At 42.0% G+C, this 18,614-nt stretch overlaps 1 protein-coding gene across 1 annotated transcript in view; it reads left to right on the top strand.

The window, feature by feature from the left end:
• LOC126638945 (uncharacterized) overlaps window positions 1-18,177 on the top strand; it is a 33,960-nt gene extending 15,783 nt beyond the window's left edge. Inside the window, exons 7-11 of the mRNA XM_050313277.1 lie at window positions 163-379; window positions 5,103-5,311; window positions 5,840-5,912; window positions 10,929-11,046; window positions 17,158-18,177. Of these exons, the coding sequence (XP_050169234.1) occupies window positions 163-379; window positions 5,103-5,311; window positions 5,840-5,912; window positions 10,929-11,046; window positions 17,158-17,353 (813 nt within the window). The 3' untranslated portion in view covers window positions 17,354-18,177. The remainder of the gene's footprint in view (window positions 1-162; window positions 380-5,102; window positions 5,312-5,839; window positions 5,913-10,928; window positions 11,047-17,157) is intronic.
• Window positions 18,178-18,614: the final 437 nt, after the last annotated feature.

Here is an 18,614-nt window from a genome sequence, read left to right as displayed (position 1 = left end):
AATATTGGCTTGAATTAGTCCTATGTTTTGTATTAATTAACAGGCCAAGAAGACGTGGATCCCTTTTCACGCTCCCGCCTCGTTCTCACAGGGAAGTCCTTCACAGCTCTCACGTCGTGAGCTCTGCCCCTTATTGTGCAATGCGTGTATGTTTTGTTTCAGGAAGAAGTGGTGAGGGATGATGTTTTCTGGGGCTATAACAGGCGGTGCATCCTGGACCGGCTGCGTTTGGACGGCAAGGTGGCCTATGTGACCGGCGGCGGGCAGGGCATCGGCAGAGCCTTCGCCCACGCGCTGGGGGAGGCCGGGGCCAAAGTGGCCGTCGTGGATCTGGTCCTTGCCAAGGCAGAGGCGGTGGTGAGTGAGCTCAGCCTCAAAGGTAAGCGTGGGACAGACCTTTTGTGAGCACTGACACAGGTGACTTTCCTTCTTCAAACCTGGCCTGCTCTCTGCAGCTCTGATGGGGAATAGGTTGGAGCAGAATATGTTCATGCCATGGTCATGAAGCTTCTCCTGCCCTGTGGGCGTTGTCTCAGCCGTCATCAGTATGACATCATCTGCAAGAGTTATTTATCAATATAAACTTAACTAAGGGCAAAGGGACCCAAATAAAATTCCTTGCCAAGGGTGCCCAAAGGAAACACAGCAGTGAGCCGTGAGTGACAGGGACAGAGAAGGGTCACCCCTTGCAAGTGATATCTGTATAACCAGCACTGGACAAATAGAGATGGTGTTTCTCAGAGTAAATCATGCAGCACCTTGGGCTTCACTAAGGATGAATGACAGACATGGCTTACAAATTCATATATCCCTTCCCTGGCACCTCTTCCACACCTAATGTCTGGACCATGAGCCAAAACACCAAAACAAGGTAGATGTGTTGTCAATCTGAATTTCTCATTACACCCTCAAACTGAAGCAAAGTAATTTTTGAAACCCTCTTTTAAACATACTTGCAAGGTCAGATATAGGAATAAAATATTAATAGATGTAATAACTAAGATCCCCAAGAAGAGGTAACATCCTCTACAAGCCACTTCTGTTGTAAAAACAGAAAATGTAACATAAAATTGAATTTCCCCCTATAGTCGTGATAAACTGCAATTGTAAAGGGGAAAAAGAAAACTAGAAATATAATTTTAATGATAAAAGAAAGGAAGTATTCCTCATTTTATAATTCCTTTTGTGAGATTGTACCTGAGCCTCCTTCAAAGTTCAGTACTTCATTGTCTCTAAAGGTAGAGCTTTAGCCAGGAAATTTTCACATTCCCATTTTGGATAAAATCAGCAGTATTTGTTTCCATTCTGACTTCCAAAAGAGATTGGGTCATTAGAAACCATATTCTCCATCAAAGCCAGCCCCTGCAGATGCATTTGTATCATTGAGGCTCAGGAAGGGTGAGCAACGATGCATTTCTGGTTTTGACACCCTCCTGAGCCTCCCCAGGGAACTTCTAAAACCAAAATGTCCCTGTCTGCACGATCCCAGCTCTGGTAAGCAGGAGACACTTTACACCGAGCATCAGTGCAATGGTTAAAGCTCTGATCCCAAATAACGAGCTAGAATAGAAAGTGTTCAGTTCCTATTACAAATTCTTGAGTCATCCAGTGCCCCCCCCTCCTGAAGCTTGTCATTCCCTTATGCACCAAAGCCATATGGCCTTGGCACAAAGTAGCTTTGCCCTCCACGTTAACTTGCCTTTTGGACATTTTTTTCCCCCGTGAGATCCTGCATATCAAGCAGAGCTATTGAGATAGAAATGGGCTACTTGACAGAGCCATGAGACTTTGGATGCCAACAGCCTATTGGAAAGCTAACTTAACTTATCTCCAGGGCATTTTTCAGTAGGAGTTTGATCATCCATCCTTCAATGGCTGCCCTACATCTCTGCTCCTTCAGCAGTGGGTTGCAAGCCCGGAGGAGGTGGGAGGAGGGGGGTGTTCCAAAATGCAGTCAGAGAGGTCACAAGGCATAGCAAATATTATTGCAGTCTAAAGTAAAGAAAATCTCACTTCTCACTCTTTACACATCTTTATCCTTTGAGGTCAAATATTATCTATCAACTTGACCAGTGCAGCTGGTCAGGGCACATCTATTCCATCTCATGACGGTTTTTGAGGTTTCAAATTTATTGTCATTCCCTGTTGGAACAAAACCCAAACTTTGTAATGCTTTTGTGAAAGGGAATTATAACCAAATGCCCGTTTTTGGAAAGGATCTGAAAAGGTCAGGTTTTCAATCTCTTTCTCTCCAGAGGTAGCTAGAGAGTCTAGCCTGGACCTCAGAAGCTTTTCCTTTAAAACTTTTGTTGAAATCAATATATTTCCATGAAACATTTTGGCTTCAAAGAAGTAACGTGCTCTGTTGGAAATAAATTTTGACAAAAAGGTTCAGCCAGCTTTACTCTGAAAATATTCACATGAGTAAATTGAAGCAATTGTAATATTAATACATATTTTTCCTGCTATAATAAGGACAAAGGAGCTATGACTTTTTTTTTTCCCTTCTAGGGTTGTAGAAATCTCTAAATCAAAGTTGGAAATGCAGTGCCCGAAGTCATTCCCTTACTGATACTTTTTCAAAACATTTTGCTTAGATTGCTTAGAGCTTTTCTGCTTCTTATACCAAGGAGTCCTTTACTGCCTTTTGGGATGGTGCCATCATTTCATGATGAGTTTTAAACATCAGAACCTCTGTGATCTCAGTTTTAGCTTTGTTAGACAGCTCGGGTGTATGTCCCTTGGCTACGGGGGTCTTTGTTTTGAGATCCTGTGTGAATACCTTTTTCAACAGTCGCTAATGGAACCTGACAGAAGAACCAAAAATGATGAAACATAACCAAAAAATCCTAAGGGTTACCTTCCACTACACACACCTCTGTCTTCAGGGGGAATCGCTGCCTCTACCCTAAGGGAAGAATTAGTCTGATGGGATTTTTAAAATGTGCATTTTCACTGTAAACTATGCAAATGCCTTCTGCAATGTCACTCCTGATCTTCCTGCCTGTATGCAACATGTTACTTCCATTTATACTGTGAGGCCAGAGACGAGTCCTGTGGCAGGGGGACGTGTACATGTCCCCTGCAGAAGGGCACCTCGGGTGGATTTGGCATATTGGTGTCTCTCCAACGTGTACAACTGGGCTCCTCTCCTGCCCCTCTCATCACAAAACTGCCTCCACAAGCATCACAAAACTAAACTGAGGGCTGTTGAGAGGCACTGGTTCTGTCATCCATGCAGCAACATGGGCACGTGTTCGGTTTCTTCTCTCTGGTTGTGTCTATAGAGTTGAAGCTATTTTTCCACAGTTTATTTATTATTTTTAACAGGTTGTTTGGGGAGACAGTGGAGAGAGAGAAAGTGGTTTTTTTTCCCCTCTCTCTGAGTGCAGGGACATCAGCTGAATTGATTAAGGTCAAATGTGGGACTCTGGTTTGAAGTGAGTGTGTCTTCACTGCTTCTTCGCTAGACACTCACGCGTGGCACCTTTTGTCTTGTTTTTATGAACTATCTTATAAGATGAAGCTGTAAATGGGGGTGAGAGTTGGAGGGCAGGTGAAGAGTCTCTCTGTTACTATTAGTAACACGCTTGCACCCGTTTTGTCTGTAAATTGAGAAAGAAAGATTGCAGCAACTCCTTGCACGTTACAGGTCTTGATAACAATTAGGAGGAGCAACGGGGGCTGTCTGGCTATTCTTATTCTTTCAACATATTTAGCATAAAACCTGCGATAAAATAAGAGGTCTTACTTTTGTGGCAGAACGTGCATTCATTTTTTTAGTTGGCTGTATTATTTCTCTGCCATGGAAATCAAGAGGGCTGTGTCATTGCTGAAGGGGACAGGAGCTCCCATGGCTCGGGGTGGGGAGCACCCCAGAGCAGCATCACCTCAGGAGCTGCACTCTGGCAGGCTCCTGAAGGCATTGGAGATGAGGAGGAGCGTTTCCATCCAAAAGTCTCTTTCCCGACATTTTCTTCAAGCACCACTGGGCAATCACTGCTTTGCCTTGCCTTTGCGGAACCCTCCATCTCAAGCTTCATTTTGGGAGAGTCTCCTATTCTCCTAGAATAGGCTTAAGCCTTCTTTTAAATGCTTTATCAGAGTGATCTGGAAGAGGAACCAAGGGAAAAATTTTTTCCATTTTTATAGAATAAAATAATCTTGCTTTAACAGCTGTAACTTCTTACCTGTGCACTCTTTGCTTGCAGATTGCTGATCCAGGGTCCAACCCCAGTCGCTGCCTCCCTCCTGAGTTAAGACCCATTTCACCACTGCCCTTACTGGGGTAGCTTTCTGGATGGGTATAATCCCATTCACATCAGGTGCCTCAGCAGGCTGCTTATGGTGTTTAATAACAAGGGTATATAAAGCTGATCTTTATAATAAATTAAATGATGTTATTTATGGATCAGCACTGGTGCAAAAGTCAACAGCTGGATGTTTTGATGAAAGAATCACTATGGCATGTTTAAAATATGGTAAATATCTTAAATTCTGACTGTGCTATTCTGGCAGTGTGATTTGCAATAAATAAGGCCAGGCAATGTGACTACCATATCTGTGCACCTGCAGATATTCCCAGTTAGCTCTCCCACCTAAAACTGGTTCGGTTTTGTCTGAGGCTTCCAGCTGTCTGGGTGCTGTAGTTCATCCAGAGAGCACTTTTGGGACAAATTAATTTGATTTCTGGAGCATCTCAGGGGGACATGGCATAAAAAAAAGCATCTGTAGAGCTGCTGATGGATGGGAAAGCTGCAGTTGAGGGTTTGGACAGAAGATGGTGCAGTGTTCCAAGCTTCGTCCTGCTGGAGTGGCAGCCTTCACTCCCACACCTGGGCTTTAGGTTGGTCTCCAACAGGCAAACCTCTCACCAGTCAGAAACTTTATAATAACAGTATTGCAGTAACAAACTCATGCTTTGCTACGAGTTGTGCAGCAGTGAATGAAGTTGCAGTATAAGCAATACATTTATGTATAAAAAATACAGCTATATATAAAATATCTCTACAACACATTGGTAAACAATCATAAAATAGATATTTTTTTCTTTCCTTGTGAATTCCTGTACTAACTAACTCATTGCTCTTATGTTAACACAGGGATTAAAAGCCTTGCCCTGGCAGTGGATGTGAGCAAGCCCGAGGATGTGCAGAGGATGGTGGATGCAATCGTGGCTCGCTGGGGCACGATTCACATCGCGTGCAACAACGCAGGAATCAATCTGAACTCTGCAAGTGAAGAGACTTCCCTGGAGGAATGGGACAAAACTTTCAGTGTTAATTTGCGAGGATTATTTTTGTGCTGTCAAGTAAGTGTGAAATGCTGCACTGATTTGTTTTGCAAATGGATAATAGTTTTCTAAGTACTTACTTTATCAAGGCTTAATAACACTTTATTACTAATTATCCTAATAAAATTGGTCCTAGTTTGGGTGGAGCTAAGGAAAGACTTGCAGATTTCAATGACAGATTTTGGTCAACGTTTTCAAAAGTAGGTGGTACTTACTGGCTGCCCAAACCCAGGCATTTGAGAATGGCCAAAATTTTTGAAGGGTCATTATTTGAGGCATCCTGAAAACCAAAAAGCTTTGTGGGGGCAGTCCCAAAATTAGCGACTATTTTGAAAAAATACTGCCAAGAGTGAAGAGGTGCGAAATGGCAAAGGGATTTTTCCTGCATCAGCCATTTTTATACCAAGTTTTTATATCAAGTGCTTAAAAAAAAAAAATGTGTTAGCACATCAACTCTCCTGAAAAGTGAAGACTAATTTATTATCATGTCATTATTAGCACAATCACAGAAAGGGTCACTGGTCTTTCCTTTAATTTCTGTCACAGGCTGCAGGCCGCATTATGCTGAATCAAGGATATGGGAAGATAATTAACACAGCATCTATGGCAAGTTTAATAGGTGAGTGATGAGAGCTAACAGTTGTGCTTCAGAATCCATATTTTAATTACTACCGATGCTATTTGAATCAATTAAACCTGTATTGGGAAGGAGTAAATCACTGACATTTCATATTAGAGGAAATGTACTACAAAATTTTTATTGATATCATTTTTCAACATTTATCTGTCCTCAATGTTTTAGAGCTCTTATTTCTTTTTATAGAAGAGGTGGAGTCACCTTCTCTGACTCCATTGCATGGATGGCATGGGAAAGGTGCTGGTATCCCCCTCATTGTTCCAGGCAAACTCCTTTGCTGTGTGGGAAGCTGAGCCTCTGAGGTGTTTAAAAGCCACCCAAAAGGTTTTGGGCCAGTTTTTGCCCCAGTACCCACGGGGTTTTATAACACTGCTGCTACCAACAGGTGCCTGCACCAACGCTGCTGAATCAGCAGTGCCATCAAAAGCGCCAATAAACCATTGTAACATATGGAATGAAATCCCTACCGCTGAGCTAATCTGGAAGGCAGTTACATGCTGGTGAGCTGAAGCCCATGTAACAAAAATTGATCAATTACACAAATTAAGCATAGCCCTTTAGGAATTTATTTTATTGGTCTGGACATCTGTTGCAGTATTGTCCAAATCCAAAAATCAAATGGTGCCTTGGGTTGCCAAGTTAGGCAAGAAAATCTAGTAGCTATAAAAGTACAACTGAAAACCCCTGTATTAATATCATGTCCATCTGCTGAATGTTACATAAGTATGCAGTCTTTTTATTTTCCTTTGGAATAACGTTTATTTTTACTGTGCCCAGTTTGACATTCTATGACATTCTGCTCAGTTTATTGCACAGTAACTTTAAATGTTTCTTCAAAATCCATTTACAATGTTGTTGTTAATATTTTTTCAAGTGTCTTTACCAGCTGTTTTACTTTTGCCTAAACACAGGCACCATCCCTCTGCCCCAGCTTTGTAAAGTTACAAAATCTCACAAAGAAAGGTAGTTTTTAAAAGAATGGAAGGCTTTAAATTTCAAATACACCAGGCTTTCCTGCTTTGCACTGTGCAGTCGGGCTCTGGTCTGTGCTTGGCTGTCACCATCCACATCACTATCACCAAGCAAAATTTCCTGGGAGGTATTCCACCCTGGAGAAAGTTAGGAAGCTCTGGGAATTGGCACCAAACGGGGATCTGCTGGTTTGGCACACTGCTCCCAGTCTCACTGCAGCCCAGCAATGGTCTCCGCTGCTTAAGGAGAGGTGTTTTCCAACTTTTCCATCGGGCCTTGGCACGGCTCTGCTGAGCTGGGAGGTGATGCCATTCCACCACTGCATCCATCCCAGCCCAGCTTTGGGGCTGCACCTCCTTGGCTGGTGAGCAGAGCCCAGAGATTCACCTGGGGATCACATTTGAGGGAGTACTGCTCTGGAACAGGAATGAATATTGGAAAGCAGCCCCGAGAGCAGCCTGGAAGGGTCGTCCCAAGATGCATTTAAATGTCAGTAAAAGTTAATGTGTGCTAGGCCAAAAGTTAAGAGATGAAGAGATGTGTTTACCTTCTGAACCTGTTTGAATCTTGGCATTGAAATAATCTAGTAGTTATGAAACTACAACTGAAAACCACGATGTTCATATCATGTCCATCTGCTGAATGTTAAATAAATATGTTGGTTGGTTGGTTATTTAAGTATGTTGGCCAACTGGCATAGTATGAAATGTTTCTAGAAATAGTTAGGGGATATTTTTTTTGTTGTTGTTGTAGGTTGAGTCCTTCCTCAGAGATACAGGAAAATGAGGAGACACTTAGCAGGATAGGGAGGTTTTTGTTTGTGATTTTTTTCCAGATTCACTGCTCAGAATCAGTTTTAATTAATTGAAGATAAGCTGCATACATTTTGCATATGTGCATTTTGATTCTGGTACTTCACTGGAATTATTCCAGACGTACGCTCCAGCAGCGGCGGCTCAGCTGCTGCGGCTCGGCGCTTCACACAGGTGTAACTCAGAGCTGTAATTTTTACAGTGAATATCTTTAGTGGTAAGTGGTCTGCTCTGCTCTGCTCTGTCTGTGTGCACCTCTCATTAGCATTACGTGGCTGCTTCAAGGTCAGCCTGGGAGCCTGATGCACCGAATGAGGTTGCAAAACCAGAGCGTCAGGTTGTTGTGGTTTACACCCCACAGCCCTTTGCTTGCTCCCCCACTGGGATGGGGGAGATAATCTGGGAAAAGAGGTAAAACCTGTGGTTGGCATAAAGATGGTCTATTGGGACAGAGAAGGAAGGGAGAATAATAATAAGAATAAAAGAATACATGAAACATATGATGTACAGTGCAGTTTCTCACTGACCAATGCCCAGTCAGTCTCCCGAGCCAACTCCCCCTAATTTTATTGTCCAGCATGATGCCATATGATCTGGAATATCTCTCTGGCCAGCTGGAGTCAGTCATCCTGGCTGTGTCCCCTCCCAGCTTCTTGTACCTGCCCCAACCTCCTCGCTGGCAGGGCAGCACAAGAACTGAGAAGGCCTTGATTTAGAGCAACAACTAAACAATGAGTGTGTTATCAACATTATTCCCACCTTAAATCCAAAAATCTGTAGCAACTACTGGGAAGAAGATTAACTCTATCCCAGCCCAAACCAGGACACAGGTGTTTAAAACATAATGCAGCTGATGCTGGCAGAATATCTTCTTCCTGCTATCATCTCAATCTTAAACAGGAGTGAGTGCCCTTGCTTCCCAGAGGCCTTAACAATTCAGATTTTTTTGGTGACACTGCTGAAGGCATAGCTTCATTCACAAGCTCTAGCCCTGTTTTGCATGAGTTTGAAGGGTTGCAGATTTGCTCTTCTGTCTGTAAGAGACCACTGTAGGTAAGGGGAGAGGAGGTGGTGTGGGGTGCTGAGCTGCAGAAAGCCCATCCAGTGGCAGAGCCTTGCAGCACCTGTTGGCTTCTTCTTTAGCTTTTCCAACAGAGAGGGACCAAGTGTCTCAGGAGGTAACTCCTGGAGTCACCTTGCTTAGATATTCTTATAAAGACAAAAGCGTTTACAAGGAAGGACTCTCGAAAATCCTGTATCGACACACACCCCAGATCAGAAGCTGATTCTCGTAGCTTGCAGTAACTTGTTCTCACCCACATGCAGAGCTGGTGCCAGAACTCCCATCCTCTTAGCAAACACCAAATGATTTATCACAGAGAGACATGTTTGGAAAGTTTAGCAAAGAACTGCTTTTGGGAGGTTACAAGGTTAACTACCGAAGTTGTGTGTAACTTGGAGCTGGTGCGTGGCAATTAATCAAGAAATTACATTCCACATCTTTTTGAGAGCCCCCACATCGTGCTGCGTCGGGGGGCAACAGGCACACACAGAGGGCAAAGCAGTTCTGCTGGTCAAAATGCAAAGTATTTCATATTGAACAAAAAAGAATAAATGTTGGCAGAGGAGGGCCATGGTGTGTAATGCTCTTTGTAGCAAGGAAAAGACCTCTGAATTCTGAGCAAACCTTCAGCACATGCAGAAAAAGAAGAGAAATACTAATTATTGCTCCCATCACATGTGTGCTTTAAATCTATTCACAACCATCTATGTTCAAGGCAAAGGTCCTTGTTCACATGCTCAGTAATTTGCAGCGGGGCTTTAGGCTCTTTCAGAGTTCAGATAACTCAGTCATCATCTTCTTTCCACCCTTTACATTGACATACGCAAACCCAGTAGTTTTAGTCAATAGAAGCAGTAGTGGGTGTGTTGGGATGCCATGGGTGGGAGTGATCTAGAGCTGATGCATCAACTTAATTTATTAAGACCAATCTAATGCCATCTACCAGTGCTGCTTGGGTGTTTTTGTGCTGTGAGTTGGGGTTTGCCTGCTGAACCTTACACAGTTGCAGTGATTCCCTTTCTCCCAGGGTTCAGTGTTATCCAACCCCACAGGCTGGAATTGCCTGCCTTTGTGACTACTGATTTTTAGCCCTGCTTTTCCCCACTGTCCCTCCATGACAGTCAGCAACTCAGTGGCACTCAGCACTGATATGGAGCTAATTAAGGATTGGTGCTTTGCACTGGATTTGTTTAATGAAGTCCTAATGGCAGCCAGAAAAGTCCAAGGAGAGACACTTTGTGAGTGTAAATCCCAACAGCTGGGCTGACTTGGTTTGACTCCCATGGGTTTAAAGCACTTTACACCCACTGGGGATTTGTCCTTAAGTAGCTTTCACGGAGCTGGTGAGGGGCAGAGCCAGTGAGCACACAGCACTAACAACCTTGAACATTGTAATTAGCAAGCCGATCATTTTCTGTCTCTGACTGACATGTGACATCTCTGAAACATTCTCAAAAGCTTCAGATTTTGAAAGTGGTGGGTGTTCTGAATTTTTGGGATGCACCTGTGATCACATCCACACAAACACCAGTTAGCTATTGTGATGTATTTTCTTCAGACTATGGATAATTTAAAAATTAGGGAGAATAATTTGTTCCGAAAGCTATTTATAATATGTTATATAAAATCTATTATGCACTTATATCATATAATGTCATATCAAACAATTTAATATGTTGCATTACATTATAACATACCACATAATGTACTATATATATTATAAATAACGTTATGTATTTTAATAGAAAACCACATAATATATTATTAATTATGTAATATATTAGAATTATACTATATTAGTATTATAGTGCACAAGTATATAAACACATATATGTGTATAATATATGAATGTGTGCATGTGTATGGTTATTTACCTTTCTTGGTAGCAGCCAAGTATTGCATATCGATGTTTAATACATTGGGTTTGGCTTTGCCCAAATATGGGACCTTTTAAATTTCTTTCTTTATTTTCATTTTTGCCATACATATTTAGAGTTTTGCATTGTGAGTGGCCAAATTCTTACTCTTCCCTACCTACCATCGGGGAAAATGCCGAATAGTTCATCTCAGTGCAGGGAATTGTCCGTGCAGTGCCTGAGCTGTCTTAATTTGGGCAGAATAAATAATTTTCTCTTTCTGAACCCCTTGCAGTCCCGCACCCACAGAAGCAGTTGGCTTACAACGTCTCCAAAGCCGGGGTGGTAAAACTAACACAGACGTTGGGAACCGAGTGGGTTGACAGAGGAGTAAAAGTCAACTGCATTTCCCCGTAAGTAAAACACAGTCTCATTCTGAAACAACAAAGGGAATGAAATGTTCCACAAAGCTCATTTGAACACTATCTCAGCAAATAAAGTTTCTAATTAGCAGGTGGATTGCATCCCTTTTTATGTTGCCTTTTCCTTAACAAAGGTTTAAATACTTAGAACCAAGCCTGCTCGGTTGCTGTGTATACTCAGGGATTTAAGGAGAGGTTTTAGAATCTGATAATAGGTTTTCCAATAATGTGAAGGGTAGTTTTTAGCATTTCTCTTCTACATGAAATATTTCCTTAGTCTGTCCAAGCCTTCTGTGGTTAAAGAAAAGGTTTTTGACACTTAATAGACAATACTTCTTTCCCCTTTTCGCTTGAGGCAAATATATAGGCGCTTTAAAAGCTGCATTGTGTTGCTGTAGTTGAGCTACTGTTCAGCTCTGACAATCACAGGAGGCCAGGTGTAGTTTTGTAAATATATCTATATATTTATTACAAATTAAATTTTCCTTATTTTTAGGGACTTCAAGCTCTATGTTTTATGGTATTTATTCACAATGGAAAGTTTTCTTACTAGATATACATCGTCTCTTCCTGTTTCTCACACACATACCCAGCCCAGTCATTTCATTAAACAATTAGCAGTGCATGATAGTGCTGAGCAGAAAGCCGAGTGGGTAGCGTTAATTGGAAGCGGTCAAATTCTGTAGACCATTGAAGTCAATCAGAGTAAGTAAGAAGGGCAGGATTTTAACCCAGGAGTTAAATTGTAATAATGAAGATAATAATGTACATCAAATTAGGGAAAACAAATTACATATTTTAATCCACAAAGTGGAGTGAAAAAAAAAATAAAAAAATCACAGACCTCAATGGCAAGTGCCTCTGTTTTTACTGTTGGTCTGCTCTCCCCTCACTTGTGCTAGCTGTCTGCCTTATGATTATTTATTACTAATTATACCAGTGGCTCCAGCCATCACTCCATGTGATCCACAGATTCTTTCAACAGCATCTTACTTCCTAATGGGATTTTCCCCATGCCAATGCTAGCACCACTGTTATAGTGTTCCCACAACTGGCACTAGTGAATTTACACTGGCTTTTGGGAGTCGGAGGAGATGAAGGGAATTAGGGAAGCTCAGCAGGACCTGGCAGGAATTGTGTCTGAAAACACACAGGTAATCTGTACCAACAGAAGTGGGAGCCACATTCACAGCAATTACAGATGAGAAGGCTCTTAGAGGAGGAATAACCCAGTTTGAGGGGGCTTACATAAATTAAAAAAATAGACACCAATTGTCAAAATGCCTTGTTTTGTACAATTTGGGATCATACACTCATACTTGAAGAAGTTATGTCCCTGGAGGCAGTTGCAAGAGCATGGAGAAAAAAATAGTCGTGTTTCTCTTTCTACTTTTCAGACCAAAAAAGGGTTGCATTTTGATCATCCCTCCCTATCTTAAACTCTAACTCTGTGCTCAAAATCCTACAACAGGAAGGGGTGTTTCTTTGTGGAGAAATAGCCAGGAAGGGCACACAGAGGACAAACATTTTGCTGACTTTGAGGTCCTTTGTTCTGGACAGAGCAGTTTCCCCTAATGCAGCTGGGAACCTGGACTGATCCACTCCAGAGCTGGACAGTTTTCCTCCTGGCAATTCAAAGCTGTGGCTGAGCCCCTTGTGGCAGGGCTGTCCTGTAGAGCTCTGAGCAGCATTCAGAGGAAGGAGCCTGTAGTGATTCACAGAGCTCAGATACCCCATCAACATAAGCAAGAGCCATATATGCTTCAGAGTGAATAACTACTCATGTTTACCTTTCTTCCTGTGTGAGATGTGAAACTGCATTTCAGTGCAGATTTGGACCCATTCCCAGAACTGTGGACCCCACCAGGATCATTGTCTCTTGATGTGACTCACCAAGGCACAGGTATCTTCAACCTCTTGATCTGAGTACCCAAGGCTGGGCAGGAGCCACAGTGCAACAGCACATGTGTCAATGCCATTGTAGCTGGAACATCTTCCAAAAGCACAAGTCTTGCTGAACATGGATGTCCAACCTAGCACATAGTCATCTTATAATGGCAGAGGATTTTGAGGAGTTTGAGGAGCACAGATGTAGATATAGGGTGTGATGGTACCTCAGGATCATCACTGGATAAGTAAAATATCTGTGTCCTTAAGTACTTTACCTCTCCCACTCATGGTTGCATTAATGCTTCAAGGCACTCTGAGCCTGTCTCTGTCTGAAGGTCCAAATGCTCCAGTCTGGCCTTAGACATTATTTCACCACGCAAACCTTCTGGCCTTTTCCCCCTCTTCCTATCTGGTCACTTTTTATCAACTTAATTTCTTAATGAGTGCATAAAACTTATGCAGAGCAATGCATAAAAGTTAGCAATGCATAAAATGTTATGGCAGAGTTCTTAGGATGATTTATTGCATTTATGAAATTGAAGATTCAGGCTTCTCTTGCTGGCCAAGCAAGCCTGGGGAGAAGGTGGCTGAGACTCCCTGGATGTTTTGGCTGACTTATCCTGTTGCTATCGTGGAAACTGCGCTCAGCCCTTCTGCCCACCCAGTGCCATCGCCTGTGACCTGCTGAACAGCTGATGCCAACAAAATTAATAAGGTGCTGGAGTCTTCCTGGAAGGGGGGTCAGGCTGCAGAGGGGACCTGGCTGTGAATAGGGAACTTCACAGAGCACTGACTGGTGGCTGATGCTCAGCTGCCCCCACGTGTTTTAGTCTCCCAGCACATGTGAAGTGTGTTGAGTGTGATGGAGGAGGGGACCTTGGAGGGTGTCTGTTTTTTGGCACGTGCAGCATTGGAACATTTCATTTTTCAGCCATTACACTGAATTAGTGTCTATTTTTTGTGGCTAATTGCTGCTTCTTTCTTGATTTGCAAGACATAAAATGCCATAATGTGATGACCTTCCAGATGGGCAGCTGGGAGTTGATCTTGAGGTCAACTTTCAGCCAGGCCAGCTTGTTGGAGACCCAGTGAAACTCAGCAGTCCTGAGGGAATGAACCATGTTCCCCACTGATGGGCTGCAGGGATTTGGGTTTGAGGTGCCATGGGCAAGGGGGGTTATGTGCCCTGTGTCCTGCCCTGCTCCTTTGGGGCAGCAGGAAGGCAGCTGCACGGTGCTGTAGCAGGCTTGTAGCGTGGTGGGGATGAGCAGTCAGAGAGCAGGTAGGGCAGAATCACTGCAGGTTTTGGGTACACCTTATCAAGGGGGTGAGGAGAGGCAGAGCTGGCAGGAGAAGGAGCACCCAGCATCACCTGAAGGCATCCCAATTAAGCAGCATTACTATCCCCATTAAGCAGCAGTCGTTGCTGGTAAGTATCTTTGGACTTAAATCTTAATTCCTTGGGAGATGTCCCAATTAAGTGGATCTTGTGATTAAACACTTCCTGATTAAGTGGAGTGTACTTAACTCATTCAAATTAATAACTCATCTGAAAGAAATCAAGTTACACACAGATGGAATCTTTTTTTGCTCTCATTTGGGGATTGAGTGCACGTAACAATTCCAGTTAAGTATCTGGTAAGTGATATTTTTCCTAATGCGTCTCTCGAAGTGGAAATGTTTTAGGCAATTGGGTTTTTTGGGTTTTTGGTTTTTTTTTTGTCTTTTTTTCCCCTAATGTCTCAAATTGTCCTGTGTATCAATAATGAAATATTGATGCTCATATCTAACGTTAAGGAACCAGCAGTTTGATATTACATTGACGTGCAACAGAAAGTACTGATAGGCTCAGCACTGCATACGAGATGAGGTAGAGAATTAATGCATTGGCAGTTGTCTTTGCTGGAACTGGTTAGAAGCCAACTAAAATCTGCCTAAAAGGGTTCGACAACATTAAATTGCCCAACTTGGCACCAAAGCCTTCCCAGAAGATGTGTAGTATCAATGACATGCCTAATATTTATAGTGCCATCAGTATGTGTGTTTGCAACTTTTAAGTTTTGCGCTATATTTTTTTCTCATTTCTATAATAAAAATTTGTAATGAAGTTTGGTTGCACATCTAAATTTTTGCTACTTGAAGTGAAGGTAAAGGAAGGTCCAGCGACAGCCCCAGTGCAGCAATTCACAGGCTGCAGTGATCAGACCAAAGATCATTTTTCTGAACAGATTGAAAAATGTCCCCTTTTTAGCAAAATCTGTTGTGCTGGAGGACTGTGTGTCTTACTCCCTAATCTGCATTCCCTTGGGGTTAAAATATATCTGTAAATGAAAAAAAATAACAAAATCATATGGATCTTATTCTGGTCTCTGATACTGTAAAGCGAGAATGATGATGATGGGGATGGTTTTATAAGCACTGTGAGAGGCACGTATGGAAAAGGAGTCCAATATATTTCATGTCTGCTACTCAAGGCACGTTTCTCTCTGAAGAAAACCAGTTCTCCAAGAGTTTGGAAAACCAAAGAGGGAGAGCAGGAGGCTGTGCTTGAAGGAAATAAGTCCAGAGTTCTATACTGGAATGTGCTTGATTTTGTTACATTGCCAGAACTTAAACAAGCTGCATTGCTCCGTGTTTCTGAGCTGTTCTGCTCTTTATTGACAATTACAATAAAAAATAAAGCTGATATTTAAATCCTTCCTGATTAGTGCAAACAGAAATGTTTGGGGAAAATCTGAATTAGTTCCACTTCGTAACAGAGTAAATAGAGGATTTCAGCCTTCATTTAAAACAAAAGGTAGATCTCATACCCAGAATCCAGTCTGTCTCAAAAAATTATTTCCTTGGAAGTCTAAATTGGGATGCCAATGAAGTTTCAGAACAAAACGGGTATTTTTATACTTTGTTCATTTCATATTTATCACTAGCTTGTTTGCTAATTTTCATTTGCAAGAGGCAATTCTTCCAGCTAACTGGCTGCCTCAATGGGCCACTGATTTCTTTGAAGTGACAGTCTGTAAATATGCATAAAAAAGAGATGCAATTAGCGTGTGTGTGGTTCAGTGCAGCCTGATTTCATTGGCAAGTTTACCCACAGTGTTGATAAGCTACATTATCTAGAAAATTGGCCGCTGAAAAACAGCACCTCTGATTGCCAGCAAAGGTTCCAGATAACAGGGTGCTGAAGAGAAATATAATTGAGGTTGAATATGTTAACCAAGGTGTCACATGCTCCTTAGAAGCGCTAATTTATCAGCATGTTGGAATTTTTATTAACATTTGGAATGCATTTCTACCACACTAATGAAGTGGAATTGGCAGTTCAGGTTTTAGTTATTGTCATTTCTGAGAAGTTAAATGTAATTTCTCGTTAGACACAGTTATGTAAATATATTTGTTCAGGGGCTGAAAAATTATACATTTTGCAAAATACAAATATGTTGTTAAGGAGGAGTATGACAAATCAGTCACAGTTAAAGTCATAAAAGCCAGCCAAATGTTCGCCCTGCATTGTGCTTCCTGCAGCATCACTCATTTTTAGGGCACCTGAAAAAAATGAACTTAGCAGAGTTTTAATATGTGGTGGAGTCGCTCATTGATGTAAAAGAGGCAAAACAGGTAAATCATTGTTATTTGTTGGGGTGTTGGTTTAAGGGGGATCGTACTGGTTGTGCTGTGCTTACCTCTGCCTCTCCTTTTTTGTGTGGAAAGGGTCTGGTGCCCAGAAGGGTACTGGCTTTTGTTTCCCTCATTTTTTGACATATGGGAAGTTGGTCTGTTTTCAGTTTCTGGGCTGTACACAAACGCTGTGTGACGTTATGCTGCTGAGTGAGGAGAAGAGAGATTGGTAGAGGGACAACAGTTCACAGGAGCCGTGACAGACCTGACTCAAGACATTTTCGGTTCCAGTACCATGCTCATTTTCTAGAAAAAAATAACAAACTGGTGACCTAAAAGTAAGGGGCTTCTGCTATTAGCTAAGCAGATAGTACGTGTGTATTTACTTTAAAGGGAACCTCTAAGTTGCATTGACAGAAAAAGAAGCATTATGAAGTTTGCATCATGACTTTCAGCAGAGGCAGAGCAGGTCCCATGTGCTCATCTCATCTCCTTTGTGTAATTCCACGGTTTTCCTTCTGAATTACTGTCTCAAACACGTATAAGTGCTGCCTTTTCTTATTCCTAAACTCGTCATGTGTGTGCTCGTTGCAGGGGCATCGTGGACACTCCGCTCATCCGCTCCAAGGAGCTGCGGCCGCTGGTGCAGCGCTGGATGGGCGACATTCCCGCCGGGAGGCTGGCTCAGACCACCGACCTGCAGGCTGCTGTCGTCTACCTGGCCTCTGAAGCCTCTGACTACATGACAGGCCACAATCTGGTCATCGAGGGCGGACAGAGCCTGTGGTGAGGGGCATCCTCCAGCCTCCCCTCTCAGAGACACACAGGTCACTTTGGAGAGTGCGTATTAGAGTTTAGCTTAGTCCCGGCTTTGGCTTGTGTGACTAAGTAGCCAGCTAATATGAAATTATTGTTTTCTTCTTTTGGGTGTTAATTTGGAGACTTGTATAATGCAGAGGAAAAAAAAAAGGCAATCTTTCAGTTCCAACATTTTCATGTTTTTCACTATGCAGTCACATTTCTGTTAAATTAGTATTTAATGATATAAAGGCACATTTACTGGAGTGAGATTTGGCTATTATTTAGTTTAACAGGGGGCATTTTTAAAGCAATCAATATTAGCTGTTCTGTGCAGTTTATTGTTCTTAGGCAATTTTTTTAGTATTCAAGTTGTTCCAGTGACATCTGTGCGTGGTGAAAAACAGTTGGATGTAGTGTTAAAAAAAATAAATTAGTTCATTACATTTGAACCTGAACATTGCCATTTTATATTTACTGGTGTTCTTTAATTTTTGACAGTGTTTTTATACAAACACCCACATAAATGCCCCTGAAAAAGCTGTACTGCACTTAATAGAGAATCACGGTCAGTAATTATAATGGCTGTAATCCAAAGCCCATTGAGGTAAGTGGGGACTGCTCATATACTTCAAGTTAAATGCATGTTTAAGTGTTAATACAACTGGGTCTTTGTTTTCCTTGATAGGCAGATGTAAGCAAAGGTTGTCTTCTATATAATTTTTTCTCCTCCTGTAAAATTCTGAAGACAACTCTTGGGTGTAAATCAAGGCCAGCTCAAGTGATATTGATACAGTTGTGTTGGCCAAAGACCTCATTTGGGTGATAGTGTTGGGTTCATTGCTTATAGGCAATAAAATGTGGCAAAAACAACCTCACCATTTTGATATCACTCTGGATATACACAGACTTCCATCCTGAGGGCCCTTAAGCATAACCTATGGAGAATTTACAGGAAGAAATTCACTTGCAAATCCTCGTGTCATTTGTTTTGCATTTGGCAGCTCTTTGTTACCATAACATAAATAATTGTGGATGGATGTCATTACTTTGATTAAGTGCTACAAGCCCATGCATTGGCTGGCCATTATTGTGGTGAATTGCTATAATGGCTTCAGACTTGACATTCAGTGCCACGTTGTAAGGTATGCGCCTCGCTGACGTACTATCATCGTTATCGTGGATAAAGTGCAAGAAGATACTTGTCTTCATTAAATTTTCTATTAGACCATTGATAATTAATACATATCTCA

The sequence above is a fragment of the Myiozetetes cayanensis genome, unplaced genomic scaffold (assembly GCF_022539395.1).
Source record: "Myiozetetes cayanensis isolate MyiCay16 unplaced genomic scaffold, myiCay2020 scf18, whole genome shotgun sequence".
Taxonomy (NCBI): Eukaryota; Metazoa; Chordata; class Aves; order Passeriformes; family Tyrannidae; genus Myiozetetes; species Myiozetetes cayanensis.
This window is presented reverse-complemented; position numbering and strand designations above follow the sequence as displayed.